Raw genomic sequence first — 22,995 nt, forward strand, 5'->3', positions numbered from 1 at the left:
CTCAAAAAATCGCGTTCAAACCTAATCGTGCAGGCCTTTATCACCACTAGGTAGTATCATGTAAAATGGATTTACCGTCACTAACCCATGGCTTGACGTGATTTAGTTAGCTTGACGGCTGCTAGTAGCATTGTTAAACGTTTTTATTAACGGTTCATGGTTTCCACACCTCCAGGCGTGTTCAGTGAGGGTGTCTCACTTTCAGTAGCAAACAGCTCATCTGCTCAAACACAAATAAACAAAACAAAGAATAAAAAATACGTTTGTTAATAAATCCCCACTAACCAGCATCTTATCCAGCTTCTCAAGGTCAAGTACAGGAACATTCTCGAATGAATTAGACGCATAAAGAAGTGAGATATTGAATTACCATAATGAAGTAATGTGTGCCGAAGATCACGTACTGATATCCTGTCAGTCATTATTCGTCTAATTTAAATGATGAGGGGTTTCTGGCGTTGTAATGATGATATTTTCAATACACAGTCATTGTAGTTTAATTCATTGGTATTTAACTGAAGTCTGTCAGTGTTTGTCTTATGATGGACGATTGAACGTGCATAAAAGCTAAATAGGATACCGAATAAACATAAAACCTTGTGAATGTTATGAGGGCTTCATATAGTGTTTTGTAATACAGATGCCTCTTTCAGCAATGCCACTACAGGAAAAACCTTTATATTTTATCCTCCAGTCAGTTTTATTTTGATATAATGTCTTCTTTCAAATTAGTGTAACAAAACCATCCAAAATAGATGTTTTAACTGTCACTAGGTCTGTAGAATTAATATTATATGCCTTAAAACATTTTTGCTTTGATTTTTACTGTGTATTGATTGTATTTTTTTTTTGTTTATTTATGAAGTGATGCTAATATAATTGAAATGATCTCTAAAACATGTTTAAGACATTTTTTTTTTTGCTTTATCAAATCAGATTTTAGATTTCTGTTTTGGAAATATTAGTAAATTCCTGCATATTTGATTGCAATAAAAAGCGACTTGTTATACATTGTTTGGTTGTACATTGCAGACTAATTTTTGGGCATCAAATAAAAATAATAATAAAACATTTAGCAAAATTGAAAATAAAATATTTTAAAGTGTTTCTCTTTTTATTAACATCAATCTTTAGATGCAGTGAAATCTTTATAACTTGTTTCTGACGTCTCAACATTGTTTGCTTAAAAACAAACCTCTCAGTCATGATTTAAATCAATCATTTAAATCTACAATAAATTACTCCTTATTTTATGAAAACATCCTGCATCCTGCTCACATCCATTGCTCTTCTAACAGGGATACATGGCTGTCAAAGCAATAGTCACAGGGGTGCTGGTTTATCCGTCAGTCTTTGTGGAATAGCCCACATCCCATGGAACATACAAAAACATGCTTTTTCTGCGGGTCATGTGATGGACCATCTGTCCCCCATTAACACACGAAGCAGAGGCTGTCACCTCTCTTCCTCCATGGACATTAATAGGATTAGTTGTGCGACTCTTTGTAAGTCGTCCCATTGCAGCTCGACTCTCGTGTAGTTCAAGTGTGAATTGAATTGCATAATGAGATATTGTGAAAATAGTGTTGCATGTTTCAGTCATTAGATTTTCACATTCTTTCCAGTGTGAATATTTGTTTCTATATAAAAACTAAATTAACTGCCCTAATTAAAACAGATTTAGTTTACTCTAAAAATTGTGTTTATAAAGCTGCCATAGAACGAAAATCTGGATATACCTAGGCAAAGCTGAATAATAAGTACATGGAAATGACATACCGTGAGCCTCAAACATCATCCTCATTTCCTCCTCCTCATGTAAATCCTGTGAATGTAAAAACTCGTGTGGAAAAAAAACAGGGCAACTGGAACAAAACACTGACAATCCACACAGGATCAATAATGTAATGTACTTACCCCAGCAGCATTTCATTGGTCATAATGTTTCCTATTAAGATTACAACAATTATAAGCTTATATTATACTATGTAGGTGGAGGCTATGTAGGTGCCACTCTTATTTTAAACATGAACAGGCTTTAAGAAAGAGTTAAGGAGCTGTTATGTTAAGCAGTTTACAGCATGTCAGAGTGCAAAATGCAGGATATACAGATTATAAATTAAATCAGTACCACCCCGAAGAGACATAAAGTCTGATTAAATGTAACTTTTGTCATGTCAACCTGTATAATGGGAAATTTGCAGCATATGTTTGTAAAGAAGCAATAAACGCATGTAAACTGCTTAGCATAAGTATTTAATTCAAGTTTATGCATTGTGTCATGTCACTCAGCTCTTGCTGTGATTTCTCTGGAGTGAAAGGACAGCAATTCACTTTAGGAAACTCATCTGTTTATGCAGATGGAAAAATATTTTTTTGCCCTTGTTTTTATATACATTAAAGCATAAAAATACAATACTGTTGGTCCTTTTTGACGAATATAATTTTAATTTAGCCTATATTTCCACAATGCAACACAACTCGAACAAACTATGTTTTTCTGGTGACATTACAATAGCTTACTCACTCCTTCTAGCTAAAATAAACCTCTCTACCACTTCAGTTGAAAATATTGTCATTTAGCAAGTCATCTACTCAATTTGTCAAGTAAGATTCACTCAGGAGGATGAATAAAAGCATGATTATTTTCCATGTGTGTATTTCAAAGTTATTGATGGAGAGTTAGAGTTCATTAATATTCATGATCTTTCCAAATATGGCCAATACTGTCCCATGTCATATTTGGGCCAATTTCTAAGGTTAGAAACAGTCCTGTAAAACCCATTTCTGGAGATTTTTTTTAAATTCTTACCCAAGGCACCTACCTTCTATTTGCATATCAGAGAACAATGTAACACATTGTATCAATGCATTCAGTGCCTTTCATCATGTACTCACCCTCATGTCATTTCAAACCTTTTATGGAGCAAAAACAGATCATTTTGAGAAATGTTGAAAACCAAACCAATTTGGTTCCTATTAAAATCCATTGTTTGAGGAAAAACTAATGTCCATGCCAGTTAGGAATGAGTTTGAGTTAGGGCTGGGATGATAAACGATATTATATTGAATCACGATAAAATTTATGTTAATAACAATGATAAGCTCTGGACTTTTTTACTCAATATTGATCTACGAGCCAATCACACAGCAGAAATGTGCTACAATGGGAATCTAAAAGTGTTTTGATCCTAGAGATGTACCAAATTTTTGGCCACTGAAAATTTATCTGCCTAAAATATGTTATGGCATTTAATGGACCCTCTAATTTTTGTGGCTTCAGTCATTGTTAGGATACTCTTTTAAATCTGGAAGGATAAATAACTCATCTCGAAATATATATCGTTAACATTCAATATGGAAAATAATTATCAAGATTGCATTGTTTCCATATTGCCCAGCCCTAGGTTGAGTGAACTGGAGGTCAAAATGTTTTGTAAATTTTCCATAACTTAAAAAAAAACCTCAAGACCAATTCTCTTTGTTCTCTTCTGAAAATTCACATTTATATGTTAGAAATGTCAAAATAAAATTCTCATGGCCACAAACTAACTGTCACAAACCACAGGGAAACCTCAATTTTGAAATGCTTCTCTTGAAAATGATTTATGAAGCGTTCTTATTACAAATTGAAGGTCTTTGGACCATCTCCATTTTCAAAATCATGAAAGAGGCCATTCAAACTCAGCACTTGCAGAGATGGAGTTCACATGGATCATTTACTTCAAGCAACGCCACTCTGAAATGCTTAAAACACTGTTATCATGAGCTGCTCACACACAAGGATCATAACTACAAATGCTATAGCTTAATAACAACAATTACATATGTAATGATATAATAACATTTCAAATTGTGTATCTCCCAATACCATGGTGTAGTTGTACAGTAAATCCTTGGTAAATCCATCTAATAGCCTCTAACTGGATTGTTTGAGGTGCAGTTTTTTGTTGTTGTCACAGTACCATTAAGAATGACAGCACTGTTTGATCTCTGGCTTAATTAATTATTTAAAGTTAATTTGTTTTGATTTAGTAAATCACATTCTCAAGCATCTCAAGTTAACTGGCAACTTGTAACACTGTTTTTATATACACCTGCCAATGCGTTTTTCCATAAAGAATCCTATTATGATGGCAATTTTTACTGTCATGTTTATTATATGCCATGAAAATCCAGCATCTAGGTATTGTTATATGCTAGCAAGAGGTTCTCCTAATATACTGCTGGCTGTATCAAACACAGTGACGCTCTATTGAGCTTTTCATCTGCATCAGCCGCAGACAGTGCTGAGTGGACATAAACCTCTCATTATATTCGTCCATGTCAGCTGAGTTCATATGATCCACAGGGAGAAGGGCGACACAGGTGCCAAGAAGAAGAAAAAGAAACAGAAGAAAAAAAACAAGGACAAGTCTGGAGCAAAAGATGCCGCTCAGGATCCTCTGGCCAAAGTGAGTTTTAATGTCATAATATATCATTAATGTCAATGATAATTTAATATCACTGTTAACTGTTGTCTTTGGCAGTATCAAACATATTTTGTTGGAATGTAGAAGTTTAAATTCCGTTTGACAGGATTTTTAGGAGAGCACTTTGATGGACATTTTTAAAAAGGTACCACCAGGAAGAGTTTTACATTTTTTATTAAAAATAGAACTGAAAAACCATATTTAACTTTGAATACATTTTTTTGTAAATTTTATCTATATTTTAGATATTTGTATATAAGTAATTATTTTTTATTTATTTATTTTTTTAATATAATATGAATTTGTTTTTATCATGTAATATTTTAATGTATATCCATTTGGCCACGAAATAGCCATAAGTTGCTGATGTGGCAATAAATATGTAATAAATAAATTGTCTTTGGCAGTTATCAAAATCAGTTTTCTTGTTTGTTTGTTTGTTTGTAGTTTATCAATTTATGATTTTAAGTTACATGTAGCTTTTAAAACTTTATCAATATGTAATGGCAACATTTGAGTTAATCTTTCAATGTTTAATTTGTCATGTATCTACATCAAATTATTTCAATATTAATGGCCACATGTGTAATTATTGGTGTAAGTCTGTAATGTGCCATGTGACTATGAATTGAAACAGATTAAGGAATACTAACATGGTACACTTGCTGATATATAGCAATGTGTGGTATTTTCATCAATAATAAAATCATTGTTTATTTTTTTACTATGTGCAGTCGGAGGTTTTCAGCTACGCCATTTACTTTTCAAATAAACAATAATAAAAAAAATTGGTATAGTTTATTTTAGACAGGAATTGTTAAATCCAAGCACAGTCCTGGTTGCATGTTCTACTCGTATGACAAATTTATAAGTCTGGGAAGTACCTCAAACGTTAATTTACTTTGGGTTATTTTATAAATGTCTCAGTCTGATACCATCGTTGCATCATGGTGCATTCATAGTCCTTTCAAAAGAGTTAATTTGTTCTCCTATTTTTTTTTTATTTTTTTTTGTCCATCAGGTAAACTCCCTGCCTGCTGACAAGTTACAGGAAATCCAGAAGGCTATTGAGCTGTTCTCAGTGGGACAGGGTCCAGCTAAAACCATGGAGGAGGCCACACGTCGCAGTTATCAGTTTTGGGACACTCAGCCTGTTCCCAAACTTGGTATTGATCATTTACATTTGCATTATTTTTGAAAACAGTGGCATTGTGTGTTACATGTTCTGTCAATTTCCACATTTGACTGCTTGACTATAGGGCTGGCGATAATTCGATAACAATAATTATCACAATATATATTTTTTTCAATGAAACGATAATGAAGCGTTCGATAATATTTATGCACTATAAAGCTGCGCAGGCATTTTGCAGCCTGCACTTTCGGATGCGGCATGTTGTACAAGTTTACAGCCACACAGTGTCAGTTGCATATATATTTAAAGGACGTCGTCACCGAGGAGAAATCAGATGCTCAAGACATAATCTTTAAAATAATGACATATTAAAAATATTGCAAATGTATGAGAGATGTTTAACAACAGTGGATCATTAATTAAATCCTTATTTTCCACGGAGCGAATAATCATCCACCTGCACTGTTGTGTAAGACGTGCAAAAACAAAAATATATACACTTTGTATATTTTTCTTTGAAAATGTATCTTTTTGCAACGAATTTCATTTTGTACAATATGTAACGTAATTTTAATGTCGATTTTGTTGGTCAGTTATCTACAACATAAACAAGAAGAACGAATAACATCTGAGGTGAAGTGCTTTAAAACAAGTCCGCTATGGTATGTTCTTTAGCGCCAAAACAATCCATTATCATTTTCACGGTTTCAGTTTAATTAGTTTAATCAAGCGGTATTAACAGCATGAGCTGGACAGTCTTTACAAACTATTAGCAGCACTGAAAGTACTCGTAGATTACCTTGGAAGAACAAACTTGGTCTGAAGGATGAGAGAACTCGTTGAGTGAATGGAGAGGCTCCCCTGCATGTCGGCCGTGATGCGCGATTTTTAAAATGAGGGTTTGCATAGGCCTATTCGTGCCAACCTCAGATAAAATTGGTTGAAACACCCATGGATATAGCTGAGATCTGCGCATAAAAGGGTTTTATGCATTCCAGAATTTGCGATGTCAAGAGGGTGACTCTATAAGATAAGGTTAACTGCACACACTTGATTATGTAATGCATGGACTCATCTCACAGCGCATCGTAAAACTTTAATTTTAAATGTCCATGCTTAGTCAGTCATTGATAAGGTCTATCGATAAAGGGGTTATTGACAATCAATCGATCATCAAGTAATCATTAGCATCCCTAAATAAAATATATTAAAGAATATTTCACTCTAAATTCCCCATACTCGCCATTAAAAGGAGAGTTCATCCAAAACTGAAAATTCTGTCACCATTAACTCAAGTTTACTTGTTCCAAACCTGTTTTACTTTGTTCTGATGTTAAACAATAATATCAAGATTGATAAAGATTGATTAATCAACATTGTTCTTTTGTTTATTTTATTATTTTTTTATTATTTTGTCAGACTGCTAAAACATTTAACAAAATGTGTTATATCAGCTGCACAAAGGCATTGGCATGCTGAAAAGCCTTTAAAATTGAGAGATATCAATATTTGACATTTATCATGATATTTATCGATATCAGCTGAAAGAAAAAAATGATTGTGAATATTATTGTGATATTACTTGACTATCAAAACATCAGGACTGCATGGCCACCTGTATACATGTTATTTCTTTATCAAGTAATATCGCCAACAACTGGCTTTTCATGCTTAATGTAGTCTTTAAGGATTGTTTTATAGGGGGTAATGACACATATATTTGTATTGAAAAGGTCATTTAAAGAATGCAGTCCTCTTTAAAATGTACAACAAAAAGTTCATATTGGAGTTCTAAATATGAACATATGTGCTTTGAGTACATCGCTTAGCTTTGACTTTAGCTACTACTAACTCCTTGTTTGTTTGATCGAAATGATGTGATTTTAAGCTGTTTCCACATTATAATGACAAAATCTGCAAGCACGCCAGAGACTCTCATGCGAATAATCATTTAACATTGCTTGACATCACAGCCCGCCATTATCAATCTAACAAATAGTCAAACAAACAAACATGGAAAGTGACCCCACTAGATTTAAATGCTCTTTTGTAGAGTTTGTGCTGGTCAGTGTGACTGGTCAAGTTTAAGGATTTACTGAAAGGTTTTATACACGCTGCTGTGTTTTTAAAAAGTTTGAAACTTAGTTTTAAATGACTGAAAAATGTATACTTATCCATATGACCCAACACTATTTTTAAAAGATATTTTTATATTGCATACAAAGAGAATTCATTTTCACCTACATATTTTGTTTAATTGATTTGAGAATTACTTTGTTTATTGGAGAACTTCTATTTTTGTTTTTAAACCAAGCAGGCATTTTATTTAAAAAGGCTTTAAACTGTTGGTTCACAAATGTTAATAACGATAAAACACGTCAACAAATTATACGTTTAGCATTTCTTCTCCCAAACCGTACCGAAATTGAATCAAACTGTGCTTTAAAAACCAAGATACATACCAAAAGTTGAATTCTGTGTTCATTTACATCCCTTTTGTTTATACAGCATTGTTGTCTCTAGACAAAACATACCTTGAGTCCGTCTGTTTGTTTGTTTGTAGGTGAGACTGTAACGTCACATGGCTGTATTGAGCCGGATAAAGATAATATACGAGAGGAACCCTACAGCCTCCCGCAGGGCTTTACCTGGGACACTCTCGACCTGGGAAACGCTGCAGTGGTACAGCATGTCTCACTATCTTATATATATATATAAATATACAACTGGAAACAACTCCGCCTTAAAGCTGCTTTATGTTTTCTTTAAAGCTGAAAGAGCTGTACACACTCCTGAATGAGAACTACGTGGAGGATGACGATAACATGTTTCGTTTTGATTACTCTCCTGAATTTCTGCTCTGGTAAGAATCTTTGACAGATGGGTTATAAAAAACCTTGATTAAAGTGATATATTCTCGCTCTTTTGCCTTGTTTGAATGTCAGCCTATTTTTTTTAGTTTGTGTCCTCGTCTCAGTTCCTCTGTATTGTGTTTGTCACAGGGCTCTACGTCCTCCAGGCTGGTTGCCTCAGTGGCATTGTGGAGTGAGAGTGAACTCTAATCAGAAGCTAGTCGGATTCATCAGTGCCATTCCAGCCAACATCCGCATCTACGACATGTAAGCATTCATAAGTTTGTCTAAGTACTGGTTTAAATCCACTGAGATAAGCTTCTAGACATCCTTTCCTTATCTCTTTGCATTTACATTTGATTGCTTTAATGACTAATGCATGGAACTTTCACATTGGCTGTGCATAGGTATTCATTTAGCATACACTACTGGTCGAAAGTTTGGGGTCAGTTTTTTTTAAAAAGAAATAATTCTGTTCATGAAGGCGGCATTTGTTAAATGTAAAAAAAAATGTTAAATATTTATTACAATTTTAAATAGTTTCAAATAAAATTATTACTCCAGTCGTTATTGCTTTTATTGCAATTACATTTAATAATAAGAATATTAATAATAACAATTATTAATATTTGAGTGATTTCTGAAGGATCATGTGACTGAAGACTGGAGCAATGAAGCTGAAAATTCCTCTTTAAAATCACTGGAATAGTGAGTAAATTAAATGATAATTTACTTTTGAACAGTTATTTTATAGTGCAATATCATTTCACATTTTTACAATTTATACTGTATTTTTGTTTAAATAAATGCAGCTTTGGTGAGCAGGAGAGGCTTATTTTAAAGTCCTACTGACCCCAAACTTTTGTCCGGTAGTGTAGGTATAATAAGTATATGAATGTGTCAGTGCAAAATAGATGACGGTCAACATGCATCAATTAAAATCAAGACAGGCCAAACAAGCAAAACTATTATTTTGTACTTAATTATTCCTTATTAGTTGTCCATTCAAAAAAAGATTAAGGATTAACATTTGTAGTTTTTAATTGTTTTTTGTAATTCACTCAATATCGAAGATTATGTCATCGTTTACTCACTCTTTTCTAGTCACGAAGCTGTTTGACTAACTTTTTTCTGTTGAACACAAAGTTATTTTGAAGTAAGCTGGAAACTGGTACTCTCTTGTTTCTAGAAGTAATTGGTTACAGGTTTTCAGCTTTCTTCAAAATATCTTCATTTGTGTTCAACAGAATATAGAAAAACATGAATTTCTAAGTCAGTAAATAGTGCGGAAATTTTTATTTCGGGCTTTTGAAAAAAAATGCATAATACATAAACATACAGACCATCTCCGAAAGGTGAAGTTAAACCAGATCCGAGTTAAAATTTGGCTTCAATTCTACATATGTACATGAACAGAACTACCTGCTTTACTCACTATTGCAGGTGATTGACTTGAGGTTTATAATTTGAGAGCGTGAAAGTGTGGCATTAGAAGGCATCTCTAATTGTGCTGCACAAGTAACTAAATAATTAATCTACATTGCAAATGTTGTGTCGCTCCAAAGCCTTTTTGCTGTGGATCAATCCTTTTTGCAACACAACCAGTCACAGGCATGTTTGTGATCAATCTTAAAGGGATAGTTACCCAAGAAATTAAAATTTAGTCACCCTTAAGTGGTTTCAAACCTGTTTGAGTTTCTTTCATCTACCGAACTCTAAAGATGATATTTTAAAGAAAGCTGAAAACTTGTTACTGTTGGCTTCCATAGTAGGAAGAACAAATACTATGGAAGTCGATAGTTATTGGCTTTTAGCTTTCTTCAAAATATCTTCTTTTGTGTTCAACAGAGGAAAGAAACTCAGGTTTAGAACACAACGGGTAAGTAAATGATGACAGGATTTTCAATTTTGGCTAAACCATCCCTTTAATCTATTGTCAGTAACCATAACCGCTCCATATAAGAGTAATGATCAAAATAATCCACAGAAGCTACGTCCTGGTTATTTTGCTGCTTTGTTTACAGTTATATAATTAGTATGAAAGATTCAGTCCAGTCGATATTTTCATTTTGTGCTGACTAGAATAGTTTTTATAGTTCATAATATTGTATAGCATTGTATGTCCAGCTCTTGTGTCTTGTTTTTATTTATTTATTTGATATTATCGTTGTTTATTGTTGTTTTTATTTGACCCACGTCTGCTGTTTGACCCTCCCAGAGAAAAGAAGATGGTGGAGATTAACTTTCTGTGTGTGCATAAGAAACTCCGTGCGAAACGAGTGGCTCCGGTGCTCATCAGGGAGATCACCAGACGAGTCAACCTGGAGGGCATCTTTCAGGCTGTGTACACTGCTGGTGTGGTGCTGCCCAAGCCAGTGGGCACCTGCAGGTAAGACACACAACCGCTGCTTCACTTAATGTTACAGGTAGTTCAGTGCTTAGAGAGTGCTCTAATTGCTTTAAAGTACAACTGAAATCCAAACGAACCTTCTGACTTTCTTAGCTTGTATTGTTCGTTTTTTGGTGAACAATTCATCTGTGCATGTCATTCAGAAAAATAAAATTGTTTACCTTTGTAATCTAAAATTGAAATCTGAAAATGCACTTCCTTTTGTTTTTCAGTTAAATTGTCAGATTATGTCTGTCTGAGGCATTAGGTGTGGTTAACATACTTAGCCACGCTCCTCCAACTATTAGTTTTGACAATAAACAGAAATGGTGAGCAGGAGGAGTCTGTTAGGTTGTAATAACTCTTCAAAAACCCATTTTGCGATCTTTCTGAATGAAATGCCTACTTTACTACATCCATTCAGTCCACGGTAGAAAAAACAAGCCACAACCACTGTTTGCTCATTTAATATTCCGTTTCTCTAGGAACTGCACCACAATTAAAAAAAAAAAAAAAACAGTTGCAGCTTCCAGTTCATGTGGACTTTAACTTGACAAAAAAACACTATTCACTCACAATTGTAAATAGATGAGTAAATACAGGGTGTCTGCAGGGTCTTAAAGTCTTAATGTCTTAAATTTCAAAAACTACATTTTAGTCTTAAAAAGCCTTAAATTCACAAAAATATTGTGTTGTAGGTCTTAAATCATTTTAAACAGGTCTTAATTTTCTTTTGTACAAGTAAATGGTACAAACATTTGGTACAACTTCCCACAAACATTAAGAATGCTGGTTTCTTGGACTGTTTTAAGAAGCTACTTAAAACTCATCTTTTTAGGACTGTTTTAATTTGTTATTTCTCTTTTATTCTTACTGTGTTTTTACTGTATTTTTTATTGTTTTACTGTGCTTTGTTGTTTTTTTGCTTTCTTGTAAGCACTTTGGGTCTTAGAAAAGCCCATGTTATAAATAAAATGTATTATTATTATTATTATTATTATTATTATCATCCATTCAATTCAATCATCAACAATACATCTCAATAAAACCTTATTTTTTTATATTAAAGTTTTTTTATTGCAAAGGGATACAATTCACAACAGCCGTTAGACAATTCTTTACAGCAAATTGCCCAATTTGAAATCCCTAATCAGGAAACTAAAAAGATTACACGATTCCTCATGATAATACCAAGCCATTAAAAAAAAATCTTAACCCTGCATAAAGTCTAATGGTCTTAAATTTGACTTGATGAAACTTGCAGAAAACCCTGGTAAATAAAAGAATAATATTTGGAACATTATTTTAGGTAAGTTCTGGCAATCTATTTACTACTACTGCTACTACTACTACTACTACTACTTATTAATAATAATAATAATAATAATAAATGAATATATGTTTGCACTTACTTCACTCTCCCTCCATTTGTTTTCACTGCTTGACCACGTGTTCTGAAGTGGCTTTCACACTGACCGCCGAAATCAATGTGCTATGAAACTTGTTGGTTTCAATGGTTTGCAGCACAAGGGTGGTTTGTTGCTATGGCAACCAAAGTGCAAGATCAGCGTAGCACATCATCAATTAGCTTGCACGCAACATGGTCAAAGTTCAAAATAGCTTAAATAGTCTGCTTAAATTGTCATAAACATTTCTATGTAGTTTTTGTTCCTTCTGCTTGCAATAGCCCTAATGCGCTGTCATAGCAAGAATTTTCTAAATTTGGCTGAGAATTTTCCTTTTAGTACATCTCTATTCATTTTTTTAGAACCTTAATTTTAATGTATGATATTATTATTATTATTATTATTATTATTGGTTGTTTGTCGACAGCTATTTATGTCATAATTTAATTGACCATTGTTTATTTTCAGACAATTAAAATTTTAAATCATTTTAAATAATTTTTAAACCGGAAAATTCCTTCAAGGCTTTCTGATATACTAAAGGCTGAAGCTGTTTCATGACATTACCTGTAAAATGCCCTCACTGGGTCAAACTCATATTTGTTTGTGATAATTGTTTTGTCAGATTCATTTAACAGACCAGTAGATCATGGTTATTTAGGAATAAGATTACACAAGGATTTGAATTGAGATTTTAGCAATTATTCATGCAGCTTCCTCTCCTTCTTCCTCTGATGTATTTGTATCTGAGATTTTTTTAAGGTTTAGACACAAGCTACTGTAGTAGAATGAATACCATTGTTCACAATTTAGGATTTTTTTTATTTTGAAAAGGAAAGAGAAAACATTCCAAAAATAATGCTGTTAAACTTAAATTTATATTCATTCATTAATTTTCTTTTCGGCTCAGCCCCTTTGTTAATTTGGGGTCGCCACAGCGGAATGAACCGCTTACTTATCCAGCATATGTTGTACACAGCGAATGCCCTTCCAGCTGCAACCCATCACTGGGAAATATCCATACACACTCATTCACACACGTACAATACGGACATATTAGCTTACCCAATTCACCTATAGCGCATGTCTTTGGACTGTGGGGGAAACCGGAGCACCGGGAGGAAACCCACACCAACACGATGAGAACATGCAAACTCCACACAGGAATGCCAACTGACCCAGCCGAAGCTCAAACCAGTGACCTTCTTGCTGTGAGGCGATCGCGATACCCACTGCGCCACCGTGATGCCTTAAATTTTACATTCATAGAAAAATTGCATCACGGTTTCTACAAAAATACTCTGATTGTCACATGATTCCTATTAATGTACTTCTGTCAAATTTAATAAAGGGTGTAGTAATATATATTAATGCATAATTCAAATTTTAACTTGAAATCATTTTTGTATTAATGAGTTTTTGTTTTTGTTTAATTGGTAGATACTGGCACCGTTCTTTGAATCCACGAAAGCTGATTGAGGTGAAGTTCTCTCACCTTAGTCGCAACATGACTATGCAACGCACCATGAAGCTCTACCGGCTGCCAGAGGTGTGTGTGTGTATGTATGTTAGGTCTGCACGATATTAAAAAAATGTGGCATTGCGATTTTTGTTTTATATTGTGATATGAATATAATTTCATTGATTTGAATAGCTCTATTTGGAAGGATTTCATTCATTTAGATTGACTTGGATTATTAAGTCTTTTTCTATGCAAATGCATCTGCATATAGTGTAATAAATTATAATATTAATTTAATATTTAAATTAAATTAAGTGTAATTAATTACAATGTAATAAATAAATAAAGTACTTTGTGTTAAACAGTGCTTTGTGTTTTTCTGAAGAGTCTAACAGTGTTCAAGTGCAGAAATTGAACAATCTAATGAAAAATAACATGGTTTAAAGTAATCTTTAATAAATAATCTAATCCTGCGATCATGTGACTATTGCAGATACACACTGTGCAATATTGATGCTCAAATGATATATTGTTCAGCCCTAGTGTGTGCGTGTGCCAACCTACATCCCTTGATAATGTGACAAAAGTGTCCTCTGTGTCTTAACACCCACTTCTTTCCTTTAGGCTCCTAAGACTGCAGGTCTGAGGCCGATGACTATAAAAGACATCCCACTGGTTCACCGCCTGCTGAAGGAATACCTGAATCAGTTCAACCTGGTTCCTGTCATGAGCCCTGAAGAGGTTCAACACTGGCTGCTCCCTCAGGAGAACATCATTGACACCTATGTAGTGGAGGTATAACACTGCCTTAAGGAAAACTCTGCATATTGGCATTAAAGTGTTGTTAGCAGGCAAAAGTGGCTGATTTGTGCAAAGTGTTTGTCATGAGCATCTGGTTGTTTGTGTCATCCATTGCAGACTACAGATGGGAAGGTGACTGATATCCTGAGCTTCTACACTCTGCCGTCCACCATCATGAACCATCCTGTGCACCGCAGTCTGAAGGCGGCGTATTCCTTCTATAATGTACACACCACCACCCCACTGGTGGACCTGATGGGAGACGCTCTTGTCCTCGCCAAGTCGGTCAGTCCCTAGATGCGTGCATGTCAGTTTGTGTGTGCTTGTTTTTATGTCCCGGTGGAGACTTAAACCTGAATGCACACACAAAACAATGGAGACTTGTGTTACTGGGGGGAAACAAAATTAAATGCGGAAACATCTCAGAAATCACACTGAATGAAATATTTTGAAAATGTCAAAATGCTAAATGTTTCCTGTGAGGATTGGGTTTAGGGGTAGGGGGATGGATTATACAGCCGGTAGAGCAGAAACATCATTACGTCTATCCCAACCAGGATATAGAAACATTTCCATTAAAAAATGCAAAAGATAATGTATCATTTGGTGTAATCAGACAAAACTAAGCCACACTTTTTTATTGGATGAAAAGTTTTTATTTTTGGTATAAACCATAGACTGTTAAATATATGGACGTAGTATCTGTGACGTCACCCATAAGTTTCTGAAGAGCGCAAATGAAGCTACAAGTAGGCGTGGCCAACCATCGCCAATTGCACGTCATTGCACTGACCGGGGGATACTAAACAAGGGCAAAGAGGCAGAGCTCCAGACACCTGCTAGCATTTTGCTTAGATGGCTGTTCTTTGGGAGACTGAAAACACTATTGTAATACTTTGAGCCACTAAACATTGTTCTTATGGCATTTTTCAACAGGAGGAAAATGCAAATGACTTCCAAATGCTTCAAATATAGTCTGTGTTAGTAAATGCGAGGCTATTTATGAAATCCAGGCATTACACTGTATGACAATATTTCTATGACTGTTCTAGAGCCTACTGCTAATCAATCTGTCAGATTATGGAGTGCATTACAGGTCTAAAGAGAAAAATAAATGCTAAATGATTTTAAATAGAAACAAATCCATTTATAGATATGGTATACAAGCATATAATTGCACTCACCTGGGAAATGGAGGCCACTTGAATGTTTTGTGAGCACAATTAAGTGCACACAGCATGCCATATTATCTGATAATTGTAGGAAATAATTCCAAAAGGCAGTTGGCTGTGTAAAGCTACATAAACCAAAACAAAAATACTATATATATGACGAGTTCAGCCTAATCAGCCAGAATTGCATGACGGCAACCAGCGAGATCTACCTGTCACACCCTTAATTATGCAGACTTAATAAAAACGAAACAGATGAGTTCTAAAAAAAAATCACCCCCTCACAGTTGTCATGAAGGGTAATATTAGCTATATGAAGCAAAGTCATCGTTTTGTACCAGACTGTAAACATGTTTATATCAGCTGCAAAATTGGCCAATTTAGGGCATACTCACACTATGTACAGTTGCCTTGAACCAGGACAAAGCACGCTTGTCCCCCCTCCCATCTCCCCCGACGGCGCACACCCACATTACATTTGGGCCTGGGCACGCTTACGTCATCGAAGATGCGCTGTTCAGTAAGCGCTTTCGCTCAGCACAGTGGACATTTTTTTAGTTATATTTAGTCTTTGATATACAGTAACATGCAGTCAAATATTTCGCCGAACTGATCAGCCACTTTTGACGCTCATAAACAACCATAAAGTCCTCGTGCTGCAGGTATTAGGAGGTTTACTGAAGGTGCAGCTGTGGTGCAGTGAGGGGTTTGCGTCTTTAATAATCTACGACAGTTTGCGTTCATTGAACAGTAAGAATGATTAATAAATCATATGAAACAGTGCCTTAAAAGTCACGTCTCGTTTTCAGTTTTGGGCTCAGGCGCGCTTTACACTCACACTACAAGTGTACCGCGCCAAAGCCCAAGTGAACCGCGCTCTGGCACACCTCTTCTAACCGGGCCAGGGCCTGCCAAGTGAACTGTGCCTGAGCAGGATTCAGAGCACTCGCACTTCTCAAACGATCTGGGAAACGGGCCTGGGCACGGTTCGGATAGCATAGTGTGAGTACGCCCTTAGAATTGCAGTCAGTGAACATCTGGACTTCCTGGCGCCAGCCCCAAAAGGCGAGTTGATGAATTGCAGTTTCAGTTACTTCTGAATTGGCTTCACGAGGGAGAGGGGGATGTTGCCCGTTGGTATAAATGCTAGAGCAGGGTTGTCCAAACTTTTTCGGCTGAGGGCTCGATGCAAAAAATATATATATTATTATGTGTAATTATTTGTGTATATTATTATGGAATTATTTTAATTCGTCTTCCAAATGTGTTTCTAGAAAGACTTGCGTTTTTAAAATCTTGAATCTTCTCTGGGCAAATTACAGTTGCAACACTCATCCTTTATTAATTCTCCTTCAGTGAAGGGTTTCTTGTGCTGTGTGATTTGCTGAGCTACCTCATAACTAGCCAGCGTAGAATTTTCTTGCACTTTATTAGCTTGAAAAAACTGCTGTTGTTGAGCTGATAGAGCAGCTGCTAATTGATTTACTTTTTGATCTCGTTCGGCACCAGTGTAAGAGCTGAAGGCCTGATGTTTTGTTTTATAATGCCTTTTAATATTACATTCCTTTATTACTGCAACTGATTCCTGGCAAATTAAACGCATTTCCCGCTGACCTCTGTGAAGAAATATTCTTTGCCCTAATGTGACTGAAATTTCCTGCACTCACTGTTGATTTTCCTTTTTCTTGGTTGCGCCATGGCTCGCCAAAACGAGATTATAAATTATGTTTCCTTCAGTTTGGTCAGTTCGTTTTAGGTCAAAACAAGAACTGCTGCCTAATTGAAGGCATGAGATAGTGACACCCAGTGGTTATTTATTGAATTACGTTCATTTTTGCATAGCAGGTCAGATTCTATTAATATTTATAAAAAGCCTTGTGGGCCGCCACAAAACTGATTGCGGGCCGCATATGGCCCGCGGGCTGTAGTTTGGACACCCCTGCGCTAGAAGTTCTATACCTGGTAACGATCAAAATGAAAATATCTTGACACTTGTATGGTTTCATGATTTTTTTTGTTTTACACAATATTGTTACCTCTTTGACAAGTATGTGGTGACAACTAACTGTTTAAAAAATGCATTTGTCTATAAATCATTTAAGAGATTGAGTCACGAATTCTGATTAATCCAATAGCGAATAATGAAGGAGACTTGATGAATGAGATGCACATTGTCTCAAATGTACACTGTGCACTCATCCATCTACTTTATTAACTTCCTAAGGCTATTTTGCTGTGATCAGAAACTCCTGATGTGTTCAACATTTCACATTTGTTTTTCCAATTAAGTGCATCATACCAGATATTTAAAGAGTTAGTTCACCCATAAATTAAATTGCTTTTACTAATTGCTCAATTCTGAGACCTTCTTTTGTGTTCATAACGCAAATTAAGATATTTTAGATCTATCATCGTCCATAGACAGCAATGGTATTGAGACAAAAGGAATCAAAAACATTGTCAAAAAATTCTGTGACTTCAGTTGTTCAACTGTAATCATACAAACACATTCCAAGAACACATTTGTACAACGAACAAACTTTCTTCTCGTTTATGTTTAGTTAAATATGACATATTTGCCTTTAGAGTCAGCAAATTAACAAGTGTTGCCTTGCCTGTAGTAAATGTGCACACTGACCTGATATGGAAGACATATGCGAACATTGTTCTTATGGCATGTGTATATGCATGTGCTGATTTGAGCTGTAGTTTTTAAAGTCAAAAAATTTTCCACCATATGTATCTATTTGAAATGTGTTATGGGCAGGTTCTCCTGGAGCATTAAACTGTCTGCGGATTTTATAACATTTTTTTCTTTTGTTTTTTCCTCTGTAGAAAGGTTTTGATGTCTTTAATGCACTGGATTTAATGGAGAATAAGACATTTTTGGAGAAGCTCAAGTTCGGCATTGGAGATGGAAACCTGCAGTATTACCTCTACAATTGGAAATGTCCCAGCATGGGTTCAGAAAAGGTACAGATACTATTGTTTTTTCAGTCTGTCAGAATGAAAACGAAGGAAGATTTGTTGGCTTGTACATAAAATGTGCATTGACAGTGCTAAACTCAAACACTAGGTGGCCACAGTATATTTATCTAGACACGCAGCCAGAAAAATGCTACGCTAAAATAATAGTGTATATACCAAAACATCTCATCAGGAAAAATACATTTGATGACATTTTAAATGACTCAAAGACCCAAAATACTAATTAATTGTGATTTTAAATTCTTGTACTGTACTTTCCCAAGTCCTTTAAAACAGTGGTTCCTAAAGTGGGGGTCGGGAGACTCGAGACCCCTCAGGGGATAATGAGGGAGGGGGTCGCTTGATCGATTCCAAAAATCTAATTCATTTTATGAAACTGTTAAAATGAGCATATTTTGTCCATATGCTACATTTTTTTCTATTGGATTGCGACCCCTGGGGTCTCATTATGTTCGATTAAAGTCAGCAATAGGGTCAGATGCAGCAGATTGATTTGATGGAACCAAGGTAAACTTTCTGACACCTTTGCGGCACTCGCATTAAAATTAAATACAGGCCACAAGTAAACATGGAGGATGAACACCGAGTGGTGTTCTACAAAATTAAAATCAAAATTAGGCCTATTAGTGTGTGTGAATTGTTTTGCATTTGCAAAGTCTGTAAATTCATTACCACCTCAGAGGATATTGGGGGTTGCAAGTCACTGGCGTTGTTATTTTGGGGGTCACTGGCTGAATAGTTTGGGAACCCCTGCTTTAAAGCACTAGATTTTTACCCATTTCTCAGCAAGACATTTTTTAAACATTTGAAATATAATATATACCAAATTAGTGAAACAAATGATCAATATACCAAATAGTACAACTGCATTCACCATCGGGAGTCAGCATAATCCATCATGTAGGACAATATAAATAAAGTGATCCAACCTCAGCTTCAAATACACTTTAATAAATGCTGGCTTCCACACTATTGATTTGTGTTGGGTCTACATGAAGGAATTAAGTTAACTTACTAGTTTTATACAAATTAGTTAGTTAGTTAGTTAGTTAGTTAGTTAACTTTATTTGTCCCCGTAAGGAAATTTCTTTTCCAGCATACGATCACAGAGACATCTGACATTTCACATTTGGCATTTAAATAAATAAATCATTTAAAACCTAGGGTACCCCTACTCTAAATAAATATCCAGTCTACTGGCCATCAACTTCTGAAAGAGGAGGAATTAAAAAACTTAATTACTTGAGGTATAAATGATAATTCTGTCCACTTTCTTACACAAATGTAAGTGGATTAAACATAAAACAATTAAGTTGTATTTGCACCCCCCCCTCCCCGCCCCTTCTGCTATTTAAAAGAACATTTCAGTGTGAATGCATTACATCAGGGGTCACCAAACTTGTTCCTGAAGGGCTGGTGTCCTACAGAATTTACCTCCAACCCTAATCAAACACACTTGAACAAGCTAATCAACGTCTTACTAGGTATACTTGAAACACCCAGGCAGGTGTGTTGGGGCAAGTTGGAGCTTGTCCCTCCAGGACCGAGATTGGTGACCCCTGCATTACATTATACTAAAAAAAGGCATAGAATAGTGCATATTTATGCCATTTGAGAGATCAATCAGCTTAAACTGAAGACAACGTCAAATAAATCTAGTTTTGTTTTATATGTGGTTTATTATATAACAACATTAGATTTTTTTTATTATATACTTCAGAGGCTCTTAAGAACAGTGTATGGATTATATTATAATAATCTTTTTTATTTTTAAGGTGGGATTGGTTCTGCAGTGACCCGTTCCACCATCCACAAGCTCCGTCTCGTATGACAGCGAGGCTGATCTTTGACATCACGCACTGACCACTTGACAGATGCTCCCGATGGACTTCCTGGTTCAGGAAGGAGAATAGAAATCACCGCCCATTTTTAAGTTTGAACTCTGACTTGTTTGGACCTGCACTACTGCTGCCAGAATGAGAAGATGTGCTCTTCTCCTTCTCTTATTTTTTTCTCTTCCTCTCCCTCATTCTTTTACTTTCTCTCTTTCTCTCTCTGCGCATGGACCTAAAGCCATTGTATTTACCATCACCAGAGATGAGGATCCTTAATCGGTTATGATTGTTAACAACAAACGATGCACACAAACAAACACATGCTCATATGTAACGATGAACCCTGATGCGTAAATGTCGCTCTACTTGCATCGGTAAATTCAGCTCATTCAGTATAACGTGATTTTTTTTTTCCTCTCTATCCAACGGGAGGTGCTTTCTGCAAAAACATTTCCTCAGTGTTTTCGAAAACAACATGCAACAATCAAAGACACGTACAAGTTCCTTAAAAAAACAGCCAATGAGATAATAAAAATCCCAAGTGGACATGACAAGGGCTGCTGTCACTGATTTTCCTGTGCTCATTTTCTCCTTAAACTGTTTGTTGCCATCAAAAAAGCGTCTCTCTTTTGAAAACGTTGACCAACTGATGGTGCGGTACGTGGCGAATGAGATCTTTTTTATTTTTTGGTTTTGCTTTGCTTTTAATCTGTCCTCTCTAATCAGTTTATTGCTTATTTGTCTCTCTAACTGCCTGTGATCCCCTTTCACGGATTTGCCAACAGGTGTACGTGAGGATAAAGTGAGAAACATCCACAGTGTTTTGGAAGCCACTGGCAGATTGAGGGGGATCGCCATAAATTAGCAATAAGGATGGTGTTGTTGTTTTTTTTTGAGGAAGCAGTTTTGATTGGGGTGGGCAGGGGAAAGGGAATTGAAATGTGGGGATCTGTGACGTGGATGATAGATTGCGCCTGCTCATAAAGTTGTACGGCTCTGAAGGATCTAAAGAAGATCCTGATTGTGTTGAAAACATGCTCTAACGCGGATGGATTTATCAAAGCAGTACAATTTTAAGAGATATCAGCAGTATCTATTGAATATTGAAAGTTGTGGTTTTCTTGAACGTAGTATGGGTAATTCGAAGAAAGACGGGTTGTGGAGAATACAATAAACGCAACTGAAAACGGGTCTTTAGGATTTTATGATGGAATGAAAGATGTCAACGTGTATTTTTTTTTTCTTTTGTGCTAAATAAAAAGTAGCAGCTGCTGTGAACATCTGGGTTTTGGTTTGTTATTTCTGAGTTGGTTTGTGGTCAAGTCTCGCTTTGTTTAGATTTTAGCAGATTAGAGTAAACGCACACTAGTTCTGGCTTATTTATTGCCACCGTTTCCTCTATGCAAGTGTTTCAAGTTCTTTTTGTAGGAAATTTCCCCCGAGGGTGAGTTAAATGTTGAATGAGAGATTGATTCATGTTTTCCCAATGAGCCTGTGTTGACTAAAACAACCAGTTGGTGACATCAAGTCCCTGTGAGGCTTTGAATCATTCAATCAAATTACTTAAATGTCTTATTCAAGAGAAGTAAATGATCAATGTCCTGTCCAAGTACTTCCACTCTTGGTCTTAACCTCTTGAGTACTTGTCTACTTGCTTGACATACTTCCTTATTTTGGCATCTGTGTTCTGATGGGTGTGAAAATCACAATGGTGCTATAGAATTCCTTACCCAATGGGACACACCAAGTGCGAAAAAGTATTTGTAGTATGTCTGTAAATAATAATAATAATAATAATAATTGTTTTTTATTTCAACCATTTTAATAAAGTTAAAGAACATTTTAAAAATAAATTCAAAAGTTTGATTTGGAATATATACAAACTGTATGCTTGGCACACCTTACTGGTACCAGGTTGGACCCCTTTTTGCCTTCAGAACTGCTTTAATCCTTTGTGGCATAGATTCAACAAGGTTATGGAAATATTCTTCAGAGATTTTGGTCCATATTAACATGATAGCATCACATAGTTGCTGCACATTCATGATGTGAATCTCCCGTTCCACCACATCCCAAAGGTGCTCTATTGGATTGAGATCTGGTGACTGTGGAGGCCATTTAAGTACAATCAACTTATTGACGTGTTCAAGAAACCAGTCTGAGATGATTTGCGCTTTATGACATGGTGCGTTATCCTGCTGAAAGTAGCCATGAGAAGATGGGTACACAGTGGTCATAAAGAGTCAGCAACAATACTCAGGTAGGCTGTGGCATTGACACAATGCTCAATTGGTACCAATGGGCCCAAAGTGTACCAAGAAATGATCCCCCACACCATTACACCACCACAGCCTGAACTGTTGATACAAGGCAGGATGGATCCATGCTTTCATGTTGTTGACGCCAAATTCTGACCTTACCATCTGAATGTTGCAGCAAAAATCAAGACTCATCAGAGCAGGCAACGTTTTGCAATCTTCTAT

The 22,995-nt window shown here is 35.6% G+C and overlaps 1 protein-coding gene across 1 annotated transcript in view; it reads left to right on the forward strand.

Annotated features, from left to right (window-relative positions):
* nmt1a (N-myristoyltransferase 1a) overlaps positions 1-21,790 on the forward strand; it is a 22,265-nt gene extending 475 nt beyond the window's left edge. The window contains exons 2-12 of the mRNA XM_056454020.1: positions 4,352-4,454; positions 5,494-5,638; positions 8,171-8,289; positions 8,379-8,470; positions 8,610-8,726; positions 10,678-10,848; positions 13,695-13,803; positions 14,341-14,511; positions 14,635-14,802; positions 18,525-18,662; positions 20,453-21,790. Of these exons, the coding sequence (XP_056309995.1) occupies positions 4,352-4,454; positions 5,494-5,638; positions 8,171-8,289; positions 8,379-8,470; positions 8,610-8,726; positions 10,678-10,848; positions 13,695-13,803; positions 14,341-14,511; positions 14,635-14,802; positions 18,525-18,662; positions 20,453-20,473 (1,354 nt within the window). The 3' untranslated portion in view covers positions 20,474-21,790. The remainder of the gene's footprint in view (positions 1-4,351; positions 4,455-5,493; positions 5,639-8,170; positions 8,290-8,378; positions 8,471-8,609; positions 8,727-10,677; positions 10,849-13,694; positions 13,804-14,340; positions 14,512-14,634; positions 14,803-18,524; positions 18,663-20,452) is intronic.
* Positions 21,791-22,995: the final 1,205 nt, after the last annotated feature.

The sequence above is a fragment of the Danio aesculapii genome, chromosome 3 (assembly GCF_903798145.1).
Source record: "Danio aesculapii chromosome 3, fDanAes4.1, whole genome shotgun sequence".
In the NCBI taxonomy this organism is placed as follows: domain Eukaryota; kingdom Metazoa; phylum Chordata; class Actinopteri; order Cypriniformes; family Danionidae; genus Danio; species Danio aesculapii.